At 49.2% G+C, this 23,841-nt stretch overlaps 2 protein-coding genes across 3 annotated transcripts; one reads left to right on the top strand and one right to left on the bottom strand.

Moving 5' to 3' along the window:
* Positions 1 to 99: 99 nt before the first annotated feature.
* On the top strand, positions 100 to 18,721 carry SMYD4 (SET and MYND domain containing 4). 2 transcript variants are annotated; one of them, XM_035139461.2, is made up of 14 exons: positions 330 to 722; positions 1,495 to 1,562; positions 3,001 to 3,140; positions 3,839 to 3,983; positions 5,232 to 5,321; positions 6,005 to 7,115; positions 8,709 to 8,891; positions 9,895 to 10,070; positions 11,231 to 11,366; positions 11,897 to 12,013; positions 13,090 to 13,213; positions 13,927 to 14,100; positions 14,872 to 14,933; positions 17,277 to 18,721. In XM_035139461.2, exons 1-13 carry the CDS (start codon positions 638 to 640, stop codon positions 14,891 to 14,893), a joined length of 2,571 nt encoding a protein of 856 aa, XP_034995352.1. In that variant the 5' UTR covers positions 330 to 637; the 3' UTR covers positions 14,894 to 14,933; positions 17,277 to 18,721. The 2 variants fall into 2 exon arrangements, with proteins under 2 accessions (XP_060124427.1, XP_034995352.1); XM_060268444.1 differs by lacking the exons at positions 330 to 722; positions 17,277 to 18,721 and adding an exon at positions 100 to 298 and having other exon boundaries at positions 14,872 to 14,930.
* On the bottom strand, positions 14,908 to 23,676 carry SERPINF1 (serpin family F member 1). The gene is made up of 8 exons (XM_035139464.2): positions 23,633 to 23,676; positions 20,724 to 20,818; positions 20,126 to 20,318; positions 19,884 to 20,039; positions 19,098 to 19,301; positions 18,718 to 18,860; positions 16,148 to 16,358; positions 14,908 to 15,305 (listed from the first exon to the last, which is right to left on the bottom strand). Exons 2-8 carry the CDS (start codon positions 20,808 to 20,810, stop codon positions 15,049 to 15,051), a joined length of 1,251 nt encoding a protein of 416 aa, XP_034995355.1. The 5' UTR covers positions 20,811 to 20,818; positions 23,633 to 23,676; the 3' UTR covers positions 14,908 to 15,048.
* Positions 23,677 to 23,841: the final 165 nt, after the last annotated feature.

Below are 23,841 nucleotides of genomic sequence, written 5' to 3'. Positions count from 1 at the left end.
GCGGAGGCCCCATTGGCCGAGGGGAGCCTGGTGAGGGCGGAAAGCGGGCCCCGGAGCCACTTCCCTGCTTCACCGCCGGCAGCGCCGCAGCCGCGCCGGGCCCTCCTCTCGCTTTCGCGCCTTTTCGCGCTGAGGTGGAAAAAAAAAAGGGAGGAGGAAAGGCGCGCGCGCAGATTCTTCTGAGGCGCCTTCGGTGGTCGGGGCGGCGGGGGCGAGAGGACTGAGGGGCCGCCCTTCGCTCGGGGGCACCGAACAGCCTCCCTCCGCTTTTCTTGGGGCGGTGTTATTGCCGCCATTGGTATCATTATTATTATTATTATTATTATTATTATTATTATTATTATTATTATTATTATTATTATTATTCTCGCTCAAGTAGCATGACGGGGTTGTGTCTAAGTTTTAGTCCGACTAGAGCAGGCATCCCCAAACTGCGGCCCTCCAGATTTTTGGCCTACAACTCCCATGATCCCTAGCTAACAGGACCAGTGGTCAGGGATGATAGGAATTGTAGTCCAAAACATCTGGAGGGCCAAAGTTTGGGGATGCCTGGTTTAAGGAATACTTAAGCCAGAATGGGTGGTTAGGGCACTGGGGACAACAATGGTCGTTCTTCTCCTCCCCTCCATTTGCAGCAATGCTATTAAAGTTCTATTATCAGTATACAACAACTTACTACTCAACAACATCTTACTACTCAACCTTCACTTGCAGGTTCCAGGGTGAGTTGCAACAGTATAAAATTCTGAATTAAAAAGATTTTTTAAAAAACACTGCAGTCACAAGACTAGGCTGGGTATGAAGTTTTTCAATATTTGTGAGGGTGGATAGAAAGAAAGAGAGTGATGTTTAGTTCTGGCTACCCCCATTTAAGAAGGATATTGAGAAGCAGGAACGAAGCGACCCAGATGGCGAAGGGTCTGGAGACCAAGCCTGATGAGGAACGGTTGAAGGAGCTGGGGATGTTTAGCCTGGGAAAGAGGAGGTAGAGCCATCTTCAAATATCTCAAGGGCTGTCGCATGGAAGAGGAGCATGCTTGCTTCCTTCTGCTCCAGAGGGTAGGACTCGAACCCATGGCTTCAAGATGCAAGAAAGGAGATTCCGACTCAACATCAGGAAGAACTTTCTAGCCATAAGGACTGTTCGAAGTGGAACAGCCTCCCTTAGAAGGTGAAGGTGGTGGACTCTATTTAATTGGAGGTTTTTAGGTAGAGGTCGGAAGGCCTTCTGTCCTAGATGTCTTAGTTGAGATTTCTGCATTGCAGGGGGTTGGACTAGATCACCCTTGGGGACCTTTCCAACCCAACGCTATAGTCCTGTGGTTCTGTCTCAAGTGCCAAATGCCAGGGGGAAGAGTTGTGGTTTCCGCATAGGATAAAAGCTGTACAATGAAGGTGCCAGGTGCACCTCTCTGGGGATGCAATTTGTAGCTCTTTTGGGAGCATTATCATCATTGCTGTCATCGTCATCCTCCTCCTTTTTCTTCTCTCCAGGGCGACAAGCACCTTACTCACCTGCCCCAGCTTTACCTTCACAACAACCCTGTGAAATAGGCTGCACGGTAGGTGTGGGGGATATATTTTGGGTGGAGGGATATCTGCAGATGTCATCACAGCCCCTGGCCATAAGCCATGCTGACTGCTGGAGCCAAGAAGAATTAGGAGCCCAAAGGCATTTGAAGGGAGAGCCACAGCAGGTTCCTCATCCCTGGTTAGCACCCGGAAGTACACCCTCATACATCTTTGATGCAAGAGATTTTTTTTTAATGCCCAATTTATTAGATTACAGTGGTCCCTCAACTTACGAAGTACTCGACTTACGAAATTTCGAGTTATGAATGGAAAGAAATGGCCGCACGCTTACGTTTTTTTTGACATCCAAAAGGAAAACCGTTGCGGTTTAGATGGGGTTTTCTCGACTTATGAATTTTAGTTGCAGTTTACTCGACTTACGAATTTTTCCATTTCCAATGCATTCCTATGGGAAACCGCTTTTTTCAACGTACAAACTTTTCGACCTACAAATGTGCATTTGGAACGGATTAAATTCGTAAGTCGAAGGACCACTGTATATATTTCTGTCATTATTAGATTATGTATTTTTGTGTTTTTATACTGTAAACCGCCCTGTGATCCTTGGATGAAGGATAACTTTAATAAACTACTACTACTACTACTACAACTAATTTTCCACCTGCTCTGGTCTAAATTCACCCTCTTAAATCAGGTATCTTCAACCTTTTCAAGCCCAGGACCCACTTTTAACACAAATGTGCATTTGGGGCACTTTTCCTAATCTTTTACCATATATTTGCATTGTAGTAGTGCTATTGTTGCAACCCACCATTGCAGAGGGTTGCACTAGATCAGCGTTTCTCAACCGCTGTTCCGCGGCACACTAGTGTGCCGCGAGACGCTGGCTGGTGTGCCGCGACGAGAAGGGCGATTTGCATTGTCACGTGCCTGGCGGCCGCCAATATACAACACTGAACCACCGGAAAGGAAGCCGGCCGGGTCACGACGCGGGGCGAGCGCAGCTCTCAACAGCCACCACCACGGGAGGGTGGTTTTAGACAAACTTAAAGAAGCTGGCTGGATGAGCTCAACCTGAAACTTGCTGAGCAAAGGATTGTGCTGGCAGAGAAATCAGTGGCTTGTGAAGCCTTATTACAGGAGATTGCAACCAACACAGCAATTGGCAAGTGTTTCTTACAGTCATAATTATATAGTCCATATAGGGCGGCACAGAGTTAAATTTTTTAACTTTTTTAATGGTGGTGTGCCTCGTGATTTTTTTCATGGAACAAGTGTGCCTTGGCCCAAAAAAGGTTGAGAAACACTGCACTAGATGACTCTTGGGGGCCCTTCCAGCTCTACAGTTACGTGATTCTATGACCCACAAGTGAGTCCCAACCCACCAGCTGAACACCAGTGCATAAATAGCTATAGATTGTATAGCCTCTGAATGGTTAATCAAAATTTGGGTGGATTTGTTTCTAGCTTATCATGGACTTACCTGTGGAAAAATGGAAGCTTTACATTAACCAGAAACTGACTTCACTGCAGCCATTATTGAAGGAAGAGCTTTGTCCCTCCATGTCGCTCAGGGACAGCTTGCTTCTTTCCTTGACTCTTTTGCAGTAAGTAACTGTATGATTGAGTGATGTGTGTGAATATTTTGCTGAGAAGCCTGCATGCTGTTCCGCTGCAGATTGGGTTCCAAAAAAAAACACAAAAACGTTCAGCTAGCTGCTTGACTATGGTGAAATTTAATAACATCATTAATTTGTGATTGTTATGCAGTGCCACACCATTCATTTCTCCGAGGGGAACATGTTGCAAATAATGACAGCAAATTGTGGACAGAAAAGGCAGTAATGGCCACCAACCTAGATGGCTCTAAAAGAATATTAGACAAATGCATGGAGGAGAGTGCTATCAATGGCTAGTAGCTATGATGGCTAGGCTCTGCTTTCACAGTTGGGGGTAACAATACTTGTATACCAGCTGCTAGAAATCAAAGCAGGGGAGAGTTGCTCTTGTGCTCAATTCCTGCTTGCAGCTTTCCCACAGGCCACTCTGAGAACAGGATGCTGGACTAAATCGGCCCCCTTTGGTTCTTCTTATGTTCTTGCATTAGATTATAACAGCCAATACCAATTGTATTTGCTGCCTGATATGTATTCCTGTTTGCAGATGGGCACACAAACAAATGCAATTCCTGCTCTCATTTCCTGTTTTGACAGAATTCTGTGACATCTCTAGTGCTGACTCCTGCACACCTGTCTCAAATCTCTCTCTCCCCCCCCCCACTCTTGCTCTTTTCTCCTTCTTGTAGTCCTGAAGATGAAGAGTATTTGCTCAGGTTGTCCAGGTACTATTGTGTGAAGAAAGATCCTAAGATGACTCTGTCCTGCAAGGAGGAAGGGAACAAATGGTTTCGGAAAAAGGAGTACAGAACAGCAGCAGTACTCTATTCCAGGGTAAAGACCTGGGGGTGGATGAGGGCACTCAACACTTATTTATTTATTTATTTATTTATTTATTTATTTATTTCGTTGATTTTTTTATCCCCCTTTTCATTCAGAGCACTCTCAGTAAAACTTACAATTTAACACAAATAATGCAAAAATACACTGAAATCCATATACCATATTTTTCCATGTGTAAGATGCCCCCATGTATAAGACGACCCCTATTTTTTGAACCCCAAAATGAAGAAATCAATATTTTAAACACCAAACGACAACTCTGATATTTGATTAAATATTCAAAGCACTGGCCTGGGGGGGGGGTGCACATTCGGGCACCAGCCCAAGCCAGCTACCCAAGAGGGACAGTGGCTTTGGCGGTTACAGCAGCTGCAGGGAGGTGTTTTTTAATCCCTGTGCATTCACCGTCCATGTATAAGATGACCCCCAATTTTTAACTTTTTTTTTCTTTCAAAAACCATCATCTTATATACCGAAAAAACAGTAATCTAATATATATTTTGCAACGTTGTCTGTATTTGGATACCTTTTTAAGATAATCATAACCAAATTTTGCATAGCTGTTCCTGAGATCAAGGAGCATGTTTTTGTCTTACGTTTGGGTAGAACTAGATGTCCTTTTGAATAAGATGGTGCACTGAACCTTTCAAAATCGAATTTAGCTCAGTCTTCTTACATGGTGGTTTCTGAGATCAAGGAGCAGGTTTTCATCTCTGTTTGGAATCAATTGGATGCTGTTGTGGATCAAGATAGCAGACTGAAGCTTTCAACACTTCCCTGATTTTAACTACTGATTTCAGAACTGCTCTGCTTTTTTTTGTTTTCTTAGAAATCCTGAGTAGTGCCACATATGAGACTGCTAGTATGTTAACAAAGCTAAACCATAGCAGAGCAAAAACTATAATTGGGAGACTAAAAGCTATCAAAGGGGAGTGTGTGTGAGAAAGCAATAATTGGGAGCGAGAAGCCATAGAAAGAGGATGGGCCAGGCAAATCCCAACATAGGACAGGGAGTTCAGCATTCTGGGTGCTTCCACAGAGAAGGCCCCCATCAGTCTTTTCCACTCATAAGAGATGAGTGTGAAGGGGTGTGTTCTCTTTTGAAGGCACACCAATGCATTTCGCCTCTACAGTTAGATGTGTCCTGTGGCTGAACTGAGGTTCCAACCAGAAACCTCCCAGCTCTCGCCGTTTAGCCACTCTACCTATTTTGGCCTCCTCTTTCTCTGATCTTCCCAGGCACTGTCCCACGCAGAGGCCGGCAGCCCAGAAATGGCGGTGTGTTATGCCAACCACTCGGCAGCTCTTTTCCACCTGGGTCAGTTTGAGGTGAGTTGGGGCCAACCAAGCATAGCATTGTCCAAAGCCATTGTTTCCAGTTGGAAGCCCGGCAGTCAGAAAGTCACATGCCCCCAGAAGCAGAACAATTTGCTTGGTGTGTCTGTGCGTATTGTGTAAGCATTGCAATGTGTAGGGCTCCCCCACCTTTGGGGAATCCGGGTTATTGCTTAGAGTTAGAGCATTGTTCTTGCATTCCGACAGTCCCAGGTTCAACCCCTGGCATTTCCAAGTAGGGCTTCTGCCTGAGCCTCTTGCCAGTCAGTGTAGATTTTACTGAGCTAGATGGCCCAATATTCTCACTCAGCATAATGCAGCTTCCTGCGTTTCTAACATGGTAATGCACTTTCTGATTCTAAAGACTGTAAAATAGCTCTCACTGCTTATTGTTCCTGGCTGAGGTTAACTGCAGGATAGTGATTTCCTGTAAGTAGAAAGGCGAAAGCCTGGGGGAGCAGTGGTGTGGGAAGTATCATTAACATGGAAGCACTTCTGGGGGAAGCCATTGACAACACATGATCTACATGGCACTTGTAACTATCAAGCTGGCAAGTGGTGGGGCAGATGAGGACCATGTTGTGGCTGTAAATGTAATAAGAAAGTTGAGCAACAGGACATTGTAGTCTCCACAACCCCCTTTTCAAGCTTTCAGAAAGCCTTTCTTTTCTCGGCAGGTTTGTTTGGAGGACATTAAGAGGGCACAGGGAGGGGGCTACCCAGAAGAACTGCTCCCCAAGCTGTTGCTGCGGAAGGCCGACTGCCTCCTTTCTCTAGGTCGATTTCAGGAGGTGACAGAAGCCCTAAGCAGCATAGAGGAGAAAATGTCTGCAGACCATCATGTGCTGCTTAGTCAATTCAACCAGCTGAAACTCAAAGCCTGCAAAGGGAAGAGTGGTTCAGTCTGTCAGCCTGCAGTGTCTGACAGGATCCAGAAGGATTTGGAGCCCTGGGAGGAGAGCAGTAGGATTTCATGTGCCTCTGCATCAGTGAGCTTGAACTTCTCTGCGTGCAAAGGGCGCCATTTAGTTGCAGCCAAGGATATCCTTCCTGGCGAAATCTTAGTGAGTGAAGAGGCCTTTGTAAGTGTGCTATGCCCCGGGGAAAGCCTCTTGCTTCAAGGCAGTGCGGAGGCCATGTTGAATGGGCAGCCGGCTAACGAAGATCTTCACTGCCACCATTGCTTGAAGCAGCTGCTGTCACCCGTTCCCTGCCAGGGGTGCAGTTATGCCAAATACTGCAGCCATGCCTGTGCCCAGCTGGCATGGAGGACCTACCACAGCAGAGAGTGCTCCTTCGGGGGACTGCTTCTGACATTGGGAGTCTTCTGCCATATTGCCTTAAGATCAGTTCTGGTGGCAGGCTTTGCAGAGGTCAGCGCTTTAATAAAGCAGTCACACACAGAGGAAGTGGTGGCGGAACCTGTTGCTGAAGCACCAGCTTCCAGTGGGGTTGTAGAAGAGAACTCGGCCTCCTCCATTCCTGGCTGCGATGCTGATGGGCGGTATAGCAGTTCCTACCAAGCCATCTTCTGCCTCTTGCCACACACTGAAAAGCACAGCCTTGAGCTCAGGCTCCTCTGCAGCCTGAGCGTTGCTGCCTTGTGTAAGAGGCTTGGAGAAGCTGGCCTGGAGGCTTTCATTTCAGGGAAGAGCACACCTGAAGACCAGGGCGGATCGAAAGCTGGCAAAGCATGTCCTGAGTGGGAAGTCCCAGGGGAGGCTATGCTGAGGCACATGCTGCAGCTGCAGTGCAATGCGCAGGCAGTGTCTGCGCTCCGCGTGTCAAGTGAGTACTCGTGGGATTGCTCTTTCTCATGCTTGGACTCCCTAGAGGAGATGGGCAGAGTGGGTTCTACATGCGGAAGCACTTTTAAGGGAAGAACTGGAAGCTGTAAAGGCCTCCAGATTCTTCTGGCTGGGTTCTCTCCTTCCCTCTGAATACCATGGTGTTGCTGGGGAATAGGGCAAGTGGGGAGAGAGTTACTGCTGCTGACCTCTGGTCCTGCCTGCAAGCTTCTCATTGGGGCATCAGGGGGTGCCTGACTAGATGGGCCCCCTTTGGTCTGACCAAGCTGCAACTTGCCTCTTTTTTCAGTCTTTCTTACAAATCAGTTATAGGTGTTGTGAGATGTTAGTGTTGAGTACAGTATAAGGTTGGGGAAGGAGGGTGGATGGGGTGGGGAGGTTTATATTCTTTTATATAGTATACATGTGGGGTTTTGTGTCAGCGTCAACTGGGTAGGTTCTCTTTTTGTTTGTTTGTTACCACTCACATTATACATTTCCTTGGTAGTGAGAGGTATTGGGGGGCAGGGTGTGGTTGGTTGTCTGGCTGGCATTTGTGAGGAGGGGGGGGGGCTTGTTGGGTCAGGAAGCCAGATTGATTTGTATGCTGTTGGTGGATTCTTTTTGTCTTGTTGGCTATTAATATGATTAAGGGGAGCCATAACGGGGTGAACGTGCTCTCTTCTATTTTTCCCCGTGTCAGTTATTGATTAGCTTTTCTAGGAAGGGCCTATCCTGAGCCAGGTGTCACCCATAGTTGATTGAAGTGGGGTTCGCTCAGGAGTTTGCTTCCTTTGGGTGGGTTGTGTATTTCCTGTAGGAAGGCAATGTGTGGTTTCATGGTGTTTACTTACAAGTTGGTGCTTTTTCTTTTGATCAGGTTGCCAGTCCCCTCACATTTAGTGTACTGTAATTGCTTTTAAGCTAGCCATTTTGTATGTCTATTTTATGGGATGATTCCCTGCTAGCCCGTCCGGGTTGTCCTGTGTTTCTCCCCTTATATTGGCTATTGAACCTAATATGCTGATATATAGTGTGGTGGTGGTGGTGGAAGAGCGGGGGTTAGTGATAGGAATGGGCTGAAGATTGGGGGGTAGGTTATAGAGAGTAACCTATATGTAGTTATATAGGTGTTTTTTGGGGGGTAGCTTAGACCATTTGGCTCCCAGCCAGTTGATCCTGTATCTCATCTGGCATGGATGGCCTTGTTTGAGAACAGGCTGCCCCCCCCTTTCGCTTGCGATAGAGGTGGGTCAGTGAGACGGTGCCAAGCGCCTTTGTGGCACTTGTGTTGGGTGTAAAATTTATAAAGAATGTTGTCCGCTGAGCCATTGGTGGGGTGTTCCCAGTCCTGGCGGGGTTGAGGCCACTGGGGAGGCTGGGGGCTCTGCATGGCCTCCCTGGTTATCGCGTTGGACATCCCCGGTCGTGGTGGCAGTGCTGGCATGGGGACCAGCCAGCTGCTGGCGGTCCTCAGGAGCTCGACCCAGCCGTGGTGCTCGTCATCTTGCCTTGTTGGAAGTCCAGCCAGCCTCTTCTGATGTTCTTATGGATTCCTCTTGTCCCTAAAGGCCTCATTGTCCTTTTCACTCAGGGTCTGAAAATGGGCCAGTGGCTAGCAGCAAACAGGTGCGTGTGGCCACAGCTCTCTACCCCGTGGTCAGCCTCCTGAACCACTCCTGTGAGCCAAACACCAGTGTGACTTTCAGCGGCAGAACCGCAGAGGTCAGAGCTTTGCAGTCAATCCCAAGAGGGCAGGAGATTCTCCACTGCTATGGTGAGTAGCTGCTGTCATTTGGCTGAGGAGGGGGCCAGGTGAACTGATGCCTGGAAACCCTGTCAGGCTTCTCTCAAGAGAAGCCAAAATGTACCAGTGAGGGAGGTCTTGGGATCTTATCTTTGCTTGTCCCTCCTCACTTTCCCTTTTCTCCCTCCTTGACTGAAAATGGGGCTTAAGGGCCTCATGCCTGCAGACCAGCCTCATTAGTTTCTTGGTGATGCTGAAGAAGTTCTGGGGAGCTGCTCTCAAATTCCTCAGGATGCTGGAATTTGGAAAACAATTTTTCTGCTTCTCTCCAACATTTCAACATGCTTTTTGTTAAAATGATTACAGCAGAGTTCTACGATTTTATCATTTTTATTTCAATTACTGTATCTGGGATTGAAAGTGAATTTGAGAACTCAGCCAACTGATGAGCGAGATATAAATTTTTAAGTAGTTCTCACAATATCACATTTCTAGGTGACCTGAGTGCATGGAATTTTACCAGCTTGAGAAAGCTCAGGCCAGAGTGATAGGTGCACACAGGCAGGCACCAAAAGAGCCACGCTCTCGAAAGTGTCCAATTATTCATCTCAGTTATTTATATCCCACCTTTCATGATACAAATCCTTCCAATGCAGCTACCAAGGCACTGTAAACAACTGTTATTATTTTTAAGTACACCAACAAAATCCTTAAGGTCCCCCCCTGAGGTTGCCTTTGCCTGCCTTCTGCTTTCTCCTGGCAACCTCCCCGTAGGCAAGTAGATAGTGGATGAGGACCCCATGGGGCAGAGGAGGGGGAAAGTGTTTGAGCCTCTTCAGGGACAAGACCTGGGAGCTCAAATAACATTGGGTTTGCTGTCAAGCCTGCTTGTTTCTGGCAAAGCAAAGGCAGCAGGAGGAAGCTGGACTCAGAACCACAGAAGAGTGTGGTGCAGGAGCAGTGGCTTTGATCTGCTTTTGCAGATCAGTTTCCCCTTGTGGCTTTGGCTATTCTTTGTGTCCTTTCTCGACAGGTCCTCACAGGTGCAGGATGGGGGCTGCTAAAAGGCGTAAGCAGCTCCTTTCTCAGTATTTCTTTGAATGTCGGTGCCTGCCCTGCTTGGAGGAGCTGCAGCCCGTCTCAGGAAAGAGAGCATCCTCCCAAGATGGTCTCTTCCATTGCCCTGCCTGCCACAAGCTCATGCAGCAGGTAATGCTCTTACAGGGTTGCTTCTGCAGTATTGCAGCCGCGTCTTTGGCTGGGGTGGGAGAGGAGGGCAGAGCCCTCCAGTTTACAAGCTGAGGATGTTCTCCGCTTATGATTGTTAAGAACGTCAGTGTGCCAGTGTGGTGTAGTGGTTAAGAGCGGTAGACTCAGTCTCCGCTCCTCCACATGCAGCTGCTGGGTGACCTTGGGCTAGTCCCACTTCTCTGAAGTCTCTCAGCCCCACCCACCTCATAGGGTGTCTGTTGTGGGGGAGGAGGGGAAAGGAGATTGTTAGCTGCTTTGAGACTCCTTCGGGGAGTGATAAAGCGGGATATCAAATCCAAACTCCTCTTCTTCTTCTCTTCAACGTAAGAGCAGCCCTTCTGCATCAAGTCACAGGCCTCTCCAGTCAGGCATTCTGTTCCCATGAGCCAGCATGAAGACAAACAGGCCTTTCCTACCGTGATTCCTCACCAATTGGCACCTAGACATGGAAGAGGCATAGTATGGTCATTGCAGCTTGTGGACACCAGTCCACATTGTGGTGTGCTTGCCTAGTGGTTTTAGCCTTCCTCGCATCACTTTGCTTTCCCCTTTCATGATATAACTAAAGGAATATTTAAAAAGGAATTTCTCCACACATACGTAGTTGTGGAACTTACTCTCAGAAGAGGCAGTGATTGCTGCCATCTTGGATGGTTTTAAAACAGGATCAGACACATTCATGGAGAAGGAGATGGCTATTGATGGCTGCTAGCCAGGATGGCTATGTTCTGCCACTGCTGGAAGCAGTAAAGGCCTCTGAACAATTGCAGTTGGTTTGTTGGTGTGTGTTTTTTTAAAAAAAATCATTAAATTTTTATACTGCCCTCCTGGGTGGGGGGAGTTGCTGTTGCACTCAGGTCCTAATAGGAGGCTTCTTGCTGAGTTGGCTGTTGTGAGAACAGGAAGATGTACTAGGTGGGGCCCCTTTGGCCTGATCCAGTTACAGTGCCCTTCTTAATGTTTGCTGCAAAGACCATTTCTTGCATAAGTTGGGCTAGATTTTGCTTGAGTCAGTTTATGGGGTGCCCTTTTCCCCAAGCACCACGTGGCTCAGGGGTGTGATGGATGAGGCTCTGTAATGTGATACAAACAGGGAACTGTCCTGTGGGTTTTTCCAGGGCGCAGAGGGTTTGCTCCATTGCTCCAGTGGGGCCTGCAAAGTACGAGTTCATGAGGATCACTTCCAGCATCAGCTTAGTGACCTTCGACTGCAAGCTGAGGTGGCCTTGGAGCTTCTGCAGTGTGGCCACCCAGGTGAGCATCTTCTGCAACAAGTGCCTGTGCTGCTGCTTCCTCACTGGCCAGTTGGCACAAGTAGAAATGACCTTCCCTAGGCTGCTATGTTCCTGATTGACCACATGGGGGCAGCATTGTTGTACTGTATTCAGGCTGTTCCCTCTTAAGGAGCCACATTTTGGGAAATACTGAAGGGGAGAGGCCAGATAAAGTGTGAGGCTTAAAAACACCCAAGAAACACCCAAGACAGGGCCTCTCCCTGGGTAGCTTGTGTAGCTAGGAGAGTCGGGTAGGAACCAGGAAGCCATGCCTTTCTGCAGCAGTTTGAGCCACTCAAGGCATCTCACAGCAAATCAACCCTTAATTACAATAAAAACAAAATGTGACACTTTTATCTGTCTTGACAGCAAACCCCCACAGCCGCACATATGCAAAATAATACAGAGATCTTAATAGAAATCTACCCTGCAGGGCTCTTGTGAAGTTGGCCAAGGCTGTCATGTGTCCATCTCACAATTGCATTGAGCCCGTGCCTTTTGAATTTCCAGATCAGTCGATGGAGCTGCTTCTGAAATGCAGGTTGGATGCCAAGAGATTCCTCTCTCCAGCGCACTTGATGGTGGGAGAGATTGAGGATAGCCTGGCGCAAGCCTACGTCACCCTGGGTAAGGTGCTATTTTAAACTAAGGGGGGAAACCCCCTTTGGCTCTGCCAGCCAGAGCCTTATCTGGCCCCACCCCTGCAGACCAGCTTTGATGCAAGGTGTGTGTGTGTGTGTGTGTGTGTAGAACACCTGCTAATCACATGGTGTGATTATGATATCAGATGAGTGTCAGGTACCTGTCCGGCCCAACTGTCAAAATCCCAAGCACTCCGCTGGCTGTCAGGCCCTTGGGTTGGGAATCCCAAGCAATGCGCTTTGCAATCCCTGTGCAGGCAATACAGCCTGCTTCAGCTCTCCTGCCCGTCAGCTGATCGTAACTGCATATATCCCTAGCACATCTCCCATACCATTCACTGTCTTTCTAAACTGAAAAGGCCCCAATGCACCAACCTTTCCTTGTAAAAATGGTGTGCCAGCCTTTTCATCATTTTGTCCACTTTCAACACCTTTTGCCAGCTCTCTGATATCCTTTCTTGAATCAGGGTGACCGGAACTGTGTGCACTATTTAATCCAAGTGTGGTTGCAACACAGAATTACATAAGGCATTACAATAAGTGCAGTTTTATTTTCAGCCACTTCCCCAACATCCTCTGGCATGGAATCTGCCTTTCTTCGACACAATCAGACTCTGAATTAACATTGTCCTTGAGCTAACCACAGTGACCCCCAAGCCCTCCCAGCTAAGATCCCCTAAGTCTGCATATATGGAGTTAGGGGTGGGTTTTTCTGTCTGTCTGTTTTCTCCCATATGCATCACTTTGCACTGATATTTGGCAGTTTGCACTTGCGTAATCAGTTTGCATGATTGATTGATTTTGCAAGGTTCATATAATCTTAAAATGGGAGCTTGGCAGCAGGGCTGTGATGATGATAACAGCCCATGAGATAATACATACATGCATGCATACCGGCAACCACCATTGCATAGAGCTAGAGCCCTCCGTAATCCGTAAATAGATAGCATTTAAGTTGATGGGAGCATGAAGCAGTAGCTGTGAGGAGCTAAGGAAGCACTCTGGCGCCCATTGAAATCATCCCCGCATTGTTTCTCCTCCCTCGCTCCCAATCTTTCCCAGGGAAGTGGCAGGAAGCAGCAGGGCATCTACGCAGTAGCATCCAGGCTGTGGAAGCCCATTACGGCCCCTCCAGCATAGAAGCAGGCCAGGAGCTCTTCAAACTGGCACAAATCCTCTTCAATGGGTAAGTGCCCCTCCCCTGCCCCCTCTGGTAGCTCACAAGGCACATCCTTCCCAATGGCAGTGGAAGGAGCAACATGCTTTTTGGAAGGTGATTTTCAGCGCTGGCCTAGGGAAAGCAGCTGAAGGGGTTTTGTGGACTTACCTGTGTCATAGGACTGGGAGGCATGTCTTGGGTTTGCCTCATCTGACCCCTGCCTCCATTCAAGGCAGGAAGTCCTGAAGGGTCCGCAAGAGCCAACTTTTCCCTCCCAAAAGAGGCTGATTACCCTGAGCACTTTGCTCTGTTACTCAAGGGCTGAATTACATGGGAAGTTAATTGCATGTTAAGAACATGTATATATTTTTAATGTAAATAGCAGCTGCTAAGCCTGGAAGCCATGTGGAGGGGGAGATTTAGTTTTTTTTCTCTCTCCCTCCCTCCCTGCCATGATCAGGATGAATTGCTTTTCAGGGAGATTTTTGTCCAGATTGCTGTTTACATAACATAAAGTTCTTCCTAATAATTAACTCCCCAGAACCTCCATTCCTATTTTTCGCTGCCTCCTCATCCTTCCTGAGGCCTGCTCTCCCTCCCTCCAGCCTCTCCTCCTCCTGGATTCTTCTTCCTCTAGGGTGGCCGAGATTAGGTCCAGAGCTCAGCTTGGGGTTCTGTTGAGGGGAGGGAGCCGTTGCTGCAGCCCTTTCAAGAATGCCTCCTTTTCCCCCTGTGGCCAGGCATGCTGTACCAGAAGCCCTGCACACCATCCAGGAGGCTGAGAATGTTTTGTCTAGGCACCTCGGCCCCCAGAGTACCGAGCTGCAAGAGCTGCAAGAGATGAAAGCCTGCCTGGAGGAGTTGCTCGGAGGAGGAGGAGGAACCTCTGTTGCCAGTGCAAGACCCAAAATGTTGTAAGTGAGAAACATGCAGGCCGCCCTTGGGGGGTGAGGGATGAAGACGTCTGAACGATGGGAAGGACACGCCCTTTGTACCCTGGGCAGCCAGAGGCAGGGAGCAAATCATGTGATTTTGGCAAAGTTCATTAAACTTCCCCCAAGGCTTGAAAAACAATTCCTGCCTCTGCCCACTTGTTCCAAGGAGGACACAGAAAGTTGCCTTGTGCCAAGTCAGACTTTTGGGCTATCAAACCCAGGATGGTCTCCTCTCATAGGCAGGATCCCGAGTAGAGAAGGGTCTTTCCCACTGGGAGTGGGAGATGGTTGGGCTTGAAGCTGGACCTTTCCCATGCAAAATATACTCTCTTCACCACTGAAGAAGCAATCCTTTGCCACGAAATTTCCCCCAGTGCATTGAAGGTGGTGGCTGCCATCAAATACATGCTTTGGGAGGGGGGGTGCGTCTGTGTCTCGGGTTGGGTGGTGAGTGGGAAAAGGGGGGTCCTCAAGTCACAGGATTGGGAGGTACCTCTTGGTTCATACAGGTGCACACACACACACAGGTCAGAGCCCCTCCAGAGGTACAGGTGGGACTGCTGGAAGGCAACCCCCTCCCCCAAAGCACACACAGGCTTGTCTGGATCCCTGGGGAGTAGGGTATTGCCTAGTGGTGAGAACATTGTGTTGGACACTGGGAAGGAAAAACAAGGAACAGGGAACTTTTCTCTGCTATCCCTTCCACCCTTCTCAACAATTCTGTCTCCCCCGGTATGCTTTCTCTGTCAGCAACAAGATAATGAACTACTGAGACCCACACAGTTGTTCTTGGGGCATGTTTATTGCAGCAGGTAAGCATAAACAGTTGTGGGGGACAGCAAGAGTGCAACAGGGCAGTCAGGCCCCACCTACCTACCCCCAACCCATTTCCTCCCCGGTGACTACAGGCTGTTCTGATGGGGGGGTCTAAGCACTCCGAGGGTCCAGAATTTTCCCAATAAAAAGGAGAGTGCCTGTATCATTGTCCCGAAGCACAAACAGGAAGGGTCTGTCCAGGTGGTAGTCTATGGCGAAGTTCAGGGGTCCAGTCATCTCTGGAGCAGACACTGAGCGTGCCCCGTCTTCTCTGAGCTCAAGGACTACTTTGTGCTGTGCGTGGGTGAGCTTGACAGGCTTCACAGCGATCTTGCTGAAGTCGGGAGTCGAGAAGAGCGCCTGGAGCCCTGTGAGGAAGGAGGGTGTCTCATTAGCTGGGGGGAGAACTGACCAGGAAGCTGCGTCTCCTGGGCTCCTAGCCAAAAAGAAGAGGACAACACTGACAAACTAGGGAGAGTTGGCCAGCGAGGAAGAGCTAGCAAGGACCATGGGAAAAAGAGGAGGCTGCTTTATCCTGAGACCATAAGTCCACTGAGCTCAGCCTGGTCTGGGCAGGACTGGCACTAACACTCTAGGGTTTCAGGCAGGGAGTCCATCCAGGTATCTGAACCTGAGACCTTCAATCTGCAGGACAGTGGCTCCACCATAGAGCTGTGGCCCTCAGTGCACTGTCCAGTTGGCTGGCAGTTACATGAGTGGCACTAAGAGGACATCTCTTGCCATCCAGTAACCTAAAAACTGGCACCAAGGGTCACACTGCTTCCTGCAGTTGCCCTATGGCTGCCACAAGTGCAGTTTACTTGTTCAGAAGATTAGGAGGGTTCACTGGAAGCATAGAGGAAGCAGCCTTAGACCAAACCATCTAGCTCAGCAGTGTCTGCACTGACTGGAAGGGAAATAGCCCACATGAAGACTCCACAAATTGAACCTGGGGCCCTTCTTCAGGCAAAGCATGTGCTTCTTACTCTGCTCATCCCCAACGCGGGCGGAGTCTTTGTGTCCATTACCTTTGGCAACTAGGGATGACCTTCCATGTTCAAAGGCAGCCAGTACAAAAGGAAGGGAAGGGAAGGGGGCTTGTAACCTGCAGTGCTTCATCCTCCCTGCTGGGTGTGTCTATTTTGCCAAGTGCAGCACTGCATGGACGCTCTCGCCCCAACTCAGCTGCAGAACTGGGCTGGGTACATACGCATTTCCTGGAGTGTGCTGGCGAGGTTCGTCTCGGAGGTCATCTTGAGCTGGGGTAGGCTCAGCACTGCCTGGACGGTCTTCAGCTGCCTGTCTATGTCATGAATGAACTCGGAAGTGAGGCTCTCTTCAATCAGCGTCATGTTTTGGGTCACACTCTGAGGCAGGAAGAACATGATGCTGACACTTCCTGCCAGGGGCAGCTGAGCAATCTAGAAAGGGGAGTCGGAGAAAGTGAAAGGCGTTAGGTACTGACATTTCAAAGGAGTTCCTTAGTCTGTCCTCCTTGCAGGGCTTTGACCCACTCGCTCAGTCCAGGACCCCCCCCCCAAAAGAAAAGAACAGATTGAGCTGTATGCCCCACTGTTACAAAGGTAATTAATTCCTCTCTGTTCATGCATCTTGGCCATCGTGGATGGCTTGAGAAATGTTGCCAGGGCCCAGGGGATCCTGTTTGTTCCCAGCCTGTGGGAAGAAGCTTATGCTCCAGAGGAGGATTTATGGATGTCTTTGTGACTGGGACTATGGGTGCAGCTCTTTGGGAAGCAAAAGGGAGGGTTGTTGGCTGAGCCGGGGCAACAGTCATAGGCAGGTGGAAACTGGGGTCTTGGAATATTTAGAAGGCTTGAATCCTGCCTACACGCAAACATATATCCATGGGGCATTTGTACCTGCAACACTTAAGAGCACCCATCATTCTCTACAGCAGCAGCTGGCTAGGGTCCTACCACTTGAAGAGAGGCACTTTTGAAAATGAAAGATATGACCCAATCAAAGTTGTTCTCAGTGCATAAGCTGCAGTTTACAATCCCTTCTTTCTCATTCCCCAGCTTCCAAGTTTAGCTTGCAAATGTGTTGCAGAAATTGACATCCTTTCAAAATTTGCAATTCTTCATGAGCCAAAATAACCCCATCTTATGTATGGATTGTGCTGCTCTCTGACTTGGACCTCTGAGAGAAGCCACTGGGGGCGGGGGGGGGGCTGCTCCAGATGTGTGAATGAGTTGCCAACCTGCGAGGAGTAGGGGAATCTTTGCTGGCCAGAATCTTTGAATCTTTAGCTTATAGCAGGGCAGAGCCACCCATGGAGGTGGTACATCATTGGCACACATTTATATTTATTTCAACAGCATATCCATGCAGAGGTTCAAATCCATCCTCAGGGTTCCATGTGTGATCTTGGGCAGATGGCAATACCGTATCTGGCCGCATCTCAGTGGCAGCGTTGCTAAACAGGAATGGCTTCTTGGGAAGAAGAAGGGGACAAGGGCAAATAAATCTGGGTGTGATGGCCTGGGACTCAGACTCTGACTCGGAACCAGAGGAGTCTCAGTCTGCACCGGATCCTCTGCCTCGGACATCATCTGAACCAAGCCTGGGGCCTGATTCTGAGGAGCCTCAGTCTGCACATATTCCCCTGCAACAAGCACCAGCTGGGCTGAGTCAGGGGCCTGAGCCTGTCCTGGCTCCAGATGCAGGGAATACCTCGTTGCCGTCATCTGGGTCATCACTGACAGCTGACCCACTACTGGCTGAGTCAGGAGAGGCTGAGGCGGCTCCTGGGTCTAGTAACCCACCGGCGTCTCCCGAGCTGCAGAGACTCAGGTCTGAGAGAAGGAAAGACCTGAGTGCTCGCCTTCGAGCGAGACAGGGTGGTGAGTCGTCGGGCGATCGGGACCGGCCATTACCACATCAGAGATAAAAGGCGGTCAGACCCCGTCCCAGGTTGCGGGAGCAACATTGCTGTTTGCCACATCCTGCCTGTGTTCCTGACCTGCACCCTGCTTCGGCTACATCGGACTGACTCTACGTTGACACTTTGGACCGCGGACCGGACCTGGACCTGGCTTCTCATATTACCCACAGGACCAGCACACTGGGCCACTGAAAGTGCAACAATTAATGTTGTTGTTGTTTGTGTCCTTCAGAGGCAAAGTCAAACCACTAGCAGCACCGAAGTGACTTCCCTGGGGAGCAAGCCTGGGCAGTATATGGAGGTCCTGGGCTGCCCAGGTGACAAGATGCCTCTCTCAGCCTCACTTATGTGGTCCAAAGGAAAGCAGAGCAATACGTTTGGTGGCAGGAGTTGCTGAAAGGAGGCGTACAAAGCGCCATCCAACTGTCTTAAGGACTCCACTCTGGCGTTGTAAAGGGCTTACTCCTGAGCCTTTTCTTCTCTTGAAGATACCCCACAAGGCAGTGGAGGTTTAGGACCAGAATTTTCCTTCTCCTAGATGGACTACCTTCCCAAGTTGACAAACCCCACTTGCTCCTCACCTCTCTAAGGTACGTGCTGAAACCGCCTTCTTGACCGTTGGACCCACTTTTGCTCTTACCTGCTCTATCCACCAGAGCCTGTCTTCACATGCAGGGGAAGTCCCTAACTGACTGAGGGTTTGAGATGCATTGGCTATCCTCACCTGGTTTAGCTGGCCAAATGAAGCCATTCCCTTCCTGTCACAAATTTAGTGATGAGAGGGAGCAACTGGTGAAGGAAAGCCTGCCTGCCTGCCCTTATACTGTGAAGCTGGCTGGGAGACACTTTATGCAGGGTCTGCTTCCTGTACTGACCTTGCAGTTGAGCTCAGAGTCAAAGCCGTACTTGAGGATGGCTTTGGGATCTGACATCGTGGGCACTTTCACCGTCCGGCCTTCTTCCAGGTAGAAGTCCTGCAGCTTAGTCAGCCTGGTGTCAAACCTGGTGACCCACTGCCCTGTGGTTAGAGAAGGTGGAGAAATGTTATCGAGTTCCCAATTCCCTCCTCCTCTGAAAAGCTTCAGCAGGAACAGTGACTCCCCCTGGGGAGAAGCAGAAGACACAGCCCAGCCTTCACCTTCCTCTGATCCTAACCTCAAGGAATTGGAGACACCTCTTGTCACTCCAAGGTGCCCGTCACTGGACCTTACCTTCTCCTTTCCTTGAGCATCTCTCTCAGCGTGTCTCCCCTTACCTTTGAAATAGGCTGCCCCAAGGAGCAGGATGCTAATTCCAGCAGGGATCTCGCCAAAGAACCTCGTGACCTTCCCGCCGGTCCGCTGCTGCACCCAGTTGTTGATCTCTTGCAGGTCCGCCCGGGCGTTTCCACTCAGCACTCTGGGGCGGACTCCATAGGTCTTGTCCAGCTCGTTCACAAACCCAATTTTCATTTTCAGCCCTAGGGGAGTGGGAAGGGGTGAGACCAGAAAGCTCCCAGCCTGCTCAGTACTTGGAGGTGATGTCTTAACAGCCTGTATTCATGCAGCCGCAGATGTGGAAGCAGCCAAAGGTGACCTGGTCCAGACTACTTATATAGAGCCACTTGCCCAGAGGCCTGCGGCCAATGAAACCCTTCCAGGCACTAAATCTGAAGTAACTTTAGCAGTTCTCAACAGGAACTGTTTTGTAGAAAAATCTAAGAACAATCTCCCTGCGCCCTCTGGGTTCCATGTGAGAATCGTGCAGAAGGCAAGCGTTAATAAGTTTTCTTTTCTGCCTTGGACTTTCAGGTTGGGCTGGTGCTCACTGGCTCCAAACAGCCTGACAGACTTTTTATAGAGTGGCTAGGTTAGGCGGCACCTGCTGCCCACATAGCCAATCCTACCAAGGCAAATGGGGACATCCTGCAAGTAAGGATGGTTTGATTTTGGGGACCAGGAATTGCTGCTTGCTGGACCATGTTCCCAATGGTTGTCCACTCTGCCTTGGGGTCCCTCTTTGCCACCCCCTGTAACATGGGGAGCAGGGTCACAAGGTTTACTTCTCTCCATGATGAGGCGGAAGACGCTCTTCAGGCCTTTGGAGGGAGCCGCCATGGTGGTCAGGAGCTCCTTGTATGTGCTGTGGATCCCGGCTTTGTCAAGCATGTCGTAGAACAGAGCGCGAGATATTATACCTTCAGTCCGTTCTCCTGCCCCTATGAACCACAAAGAAAAAGGCCTGTGAAGTTTGCCTTCCTGGGATGGGTGAAGTTAGGAAAGGATGGAACAGAAATAAGCTCACCAAGGGAAATGCCCGAGAGAGCAGTGGCAATGCTGAAGGGGGATAGCAGGACGTTGGCGCTGGGAGCCTGGCTGGATTGCTGACGGTACAGGTCATAGCCAAAGTTGGAGACTGCAGCTGCCAGCTTGTTCACAGGACTCTTGAAAAAGGGGTCCTCCTCCTCAGCTCCCTCTGTGTTGTCGGGTTCAGAATCCTGTGAAAGGCAAAATTTGCTTGCTCAGAATTGTCCCATTGCGCTATGAAAGGGGAGTCCCCTCCCTAAGACTCCTTCCATTTGCCTGAATGCCTTAAAGAGAGCCTTTGCCACCACCATGCCCTCCAGATGTTTTGGACAAGGGTTGATGGGAGATGTAGTCTAAAACATCTGGAGGGCATCAGGTTAACAGGGGCTGCTGTAGAAACATCCTAGGGACTTCTCAAAGTACAAAAGTGAGAAGGCAGCATAGGGGTTTTCACCCCCAGCTTCCCATGGGCTAGGCTAGGTTATGCAGCCAGTCCCTAGTCCCTTTTTGCTAGTTTTTAAGCAAAAGGGTACATGCAGAATGCCTCAGAGGTCATGTTCAGCATTTTGGGAGGAGCCCTGAAGCCTCGGACAGACCTGTGGGCTGCTCCTGGTACCAGAGTCCTGGCTTCTGCAGGAGATGGCTAGGAGTCCCAGCCACAGAAGAACCACCAGATGTCGCATGGCGGGGCCTGGAGAGGAAAGAAGGAACAAGTTTAACTGCTGTCCACCTCAGCCTTTTCTCTGGAGCTGGAGCTGCAAATACAGGACAGAGCACTGAGGCAGGAACTCATTTCCCCAGGACTTTAATTTTTTTAAAAAAACTCACTTCCTGTTTAATTAAAGAGAAGACTGCAGTGGGCATTGGCTTTGGTACCTGCTGATGTCTTACTAATTGCCCTGCTCCCATGAGCCAGCAGAAGCAATAAAACTACAAGTGATATTTACTACCGTATTTCCAACCCCCCTTCCAAGCAAGAAACAATGAAAGAATCACAGCTTAAGTCCAATACTTGTCACGGATCTAAACATGAATCGAAACCTTGAGCTTTTAACTTTGCCCCAGTAACAAAGCTGAGTATTCCTCGGGAAAGACTTCCCTATAACTTCTAATAATTTGTGCAATAACTCCAGACCAGCAATTCCTTGGACTGCCACAGGCACCTCTTTCCCTTGTTGTGAGTCCTTCAGTCCCTAATGGGACAAATGGACTGGGGCAGGGGAAGCAGACCTCTTGTTTTGCAGAATCTTGGCATTAATTCATCACTTGTGTTTGCAGGGGACAGACTCAGATAATGCCGTATCCAGTCCAAAGGGTAGCCTGTAACCCCAGCAGACACCAAAGCCACGTCCCTGACAGCTGGCGCCACAAGGGCTATGTGGAAATAGTAGTTAAGTCTTTAAAAGGCTACAATTAAAGGGAAGGCAGCCAAATCACCAGGATGGCACAAAAGTTTCAAATTACTGCAGATCTAGAGTGATCATGTCTCAAGCACACTTGCCTCCCCACTTGTGATTCCCAGTATGGAGAGGCATACTCTCTGTGAATTTCTCTAATCCTCTTTTAAAGCCATTCAGGTTGGTGGCCATCACTGCCTCTTGCAGAAGGGAGTTCCATAGAGAAGGGTTTTCTTTCGTCTGCCCTGAATCTTCCAACAATCAGCCTAATTGCACGCCCATAAGTTATAGAATCATAGAGTTGGAAGAGACCACAAGGGCCATCCAGTCCAACCCAAGCAGGAAACACTATCAAAGCATTATTGACATATACCTGTCAAGCCTCTGCTTAAAGACCTCCAAAGAAGGAGACTCCACCACACTCCTTGGTAGCGAATTCCACTGCCGAACAGCTCTTACTGTCAGGAAGTTCTTCCTAATGTTTAGGTGGAATCTTCTTTCTTGAAGTTTGAATCCGTTGCTCCGTGTCCGCTTCTCTGGAGCAGCAGAAAACAATCTTTCTCCCTCCTCCATATGACATCCTTTCATATATTTGAACATGGCTATCATATCACCCCTTAACCTTCTCCAGGCTAAACATACCTAGCTCCCTAAGCCGTTCCTCATAGTCTTAAAAGAGAGGAAGAGAAACTTCTCTCTATCCACTTTCTCCACGCCATGCTTGGTTTTAGACACCTCTATCAGGTCTCTTCTTAGTTGCCTTTCCCAAATGTCATAGCGGGAAGTTGCATTGCCCTTTCCTGAACCTTTTCCAGCTCTCCAATATCCCTTTCTTGTGAAGCAACCAGAACCGAACACAATATTCCAAATGCTGCCACACCATAGATTTTTATAATGGCATGTCATTGGCAGTTTTATTCTCACTCCCTTCCCTAATTGTGTGTGGTGACCAGAGAAAAGTGTGTGTGTGTTTTGCCTTGTTGTTTAGTCGTATCCGACTCTTCGTGACCCCATGGACCAGAGCACGGCAGGCACTCCTGTCTTCCACTGCCTCCCGTAGTTTGGTCAAACTCATGTTAGTAGCTTCGAGAACACTGTCCAACCATCTCGTCCTCTGTCATCCCCTTCTCCATGTGTCCTCAATCTTTCCCAACATCAGAGCATTTTCCAGGGAGTCTTCTCATGAGGTGTGTTGCCTTATTTAGATGCAAATGGCTATTGGCATGTTGGTCCTAACCCCATTCCACGCTGGGGAAGAGGGCCTCAGAAAGGAGATGAACATACTCCAGCTTGATCACCATTGCCAGGCTGAGAATTTCCACATTTGCCAAGAACTTATGCTGAAACTGTGCTTGCTTGCTTGCTTCCTTGAGTGGGCCTAGACATCTGGAGCCCATTAGCACAAAACTTAAGCACACAGCCAAAATGAGAAAAATAAGAACTACTTTAGCCAACATTGGGTGGTTCCTGGGACAGGGTGGTCGTCCCCCCCCCCCCCTTGTAAGTTGCTTCTATGAAGGAGAAGAGTCTAGACTCAACCTCTCCCCCCCCCCACCCATCCACACCAGAGGCACCTGAGGGCAAGATAAAAGGAGCTGTCAGATGAGGTGGTGGGTGATCTCTGACATCTGCAAGTCTGAAATAAAAAAAGCAGGGCTCTTTCTGAAAGGTGGACTGAGGCTTTGTTCTCTCAGGGTGGAATTTTTGCAGCTGCCAGAGAATCTGCCATTAGCACCCTGGTGCCCCGGGTGGCATTTACAAAAACAGTCCTATTCTTACAAAATCTCACACTGGGACCTTCTTTCTCTGAGCGAAAAAAGTGAGATGTTGCCTGGCTCTTAACTGATGCTGCCTCCTGGGCAGAACCAGTGGAGCTGATGGTGTTTTCTCTTAATCTCTCATTTGGTTTCTGTTGCAGAGACAATACTTCTAAAGTAGGGCACAAGTTGACAGAAGAGGGTGAAAAAATGGACATTGCTCCCATATCCCCCACCCTTTTCCTCCTCTCGATTCCTGCTGCGCTGTGCTCTACGCCTCAAAGGAAAGTAGCCTTACACCCACCCACACCCCTGGGGAGCTGCAATAAGCTCCCCTGAGCACCTCCTTACCTCAGGCTCCTGTCCTCCACTGCAGTCCTCCTTGACCAGGGTGTGTGTGGGTGTGTGGGTGTGTATGTGTAGCTTCTTATAATGAGACACATCTGCCTGGGCTGCTGTAGCTATAGCTGCCAGCCCACAGGCTATCCCAGCCCAGCCATCAGCAGGCTTCAAGTTACAGCTCCCCTCTTAAAGCAGCCTCCTTCTGTTTTCCACCCTCT

This window comes from Zootoca vivipara, chromosome 15, assembly GCF_963506605.1.
Source record: "Zootoca vivipara chromosome 15, rZooViv1.1, whole genome shotgun sequence".
NCBI classification, from domain to species: Eukaryota; Metazoa; Chordata; class Lepidosauria; order Squamata; family Lacertidae; genus Zootoca; species Zootoca vivipara.
Note: the sequence above shows the minus strand (reverse complement) of the source record. Positions and strands in the feature narration are given on the sequence as shown.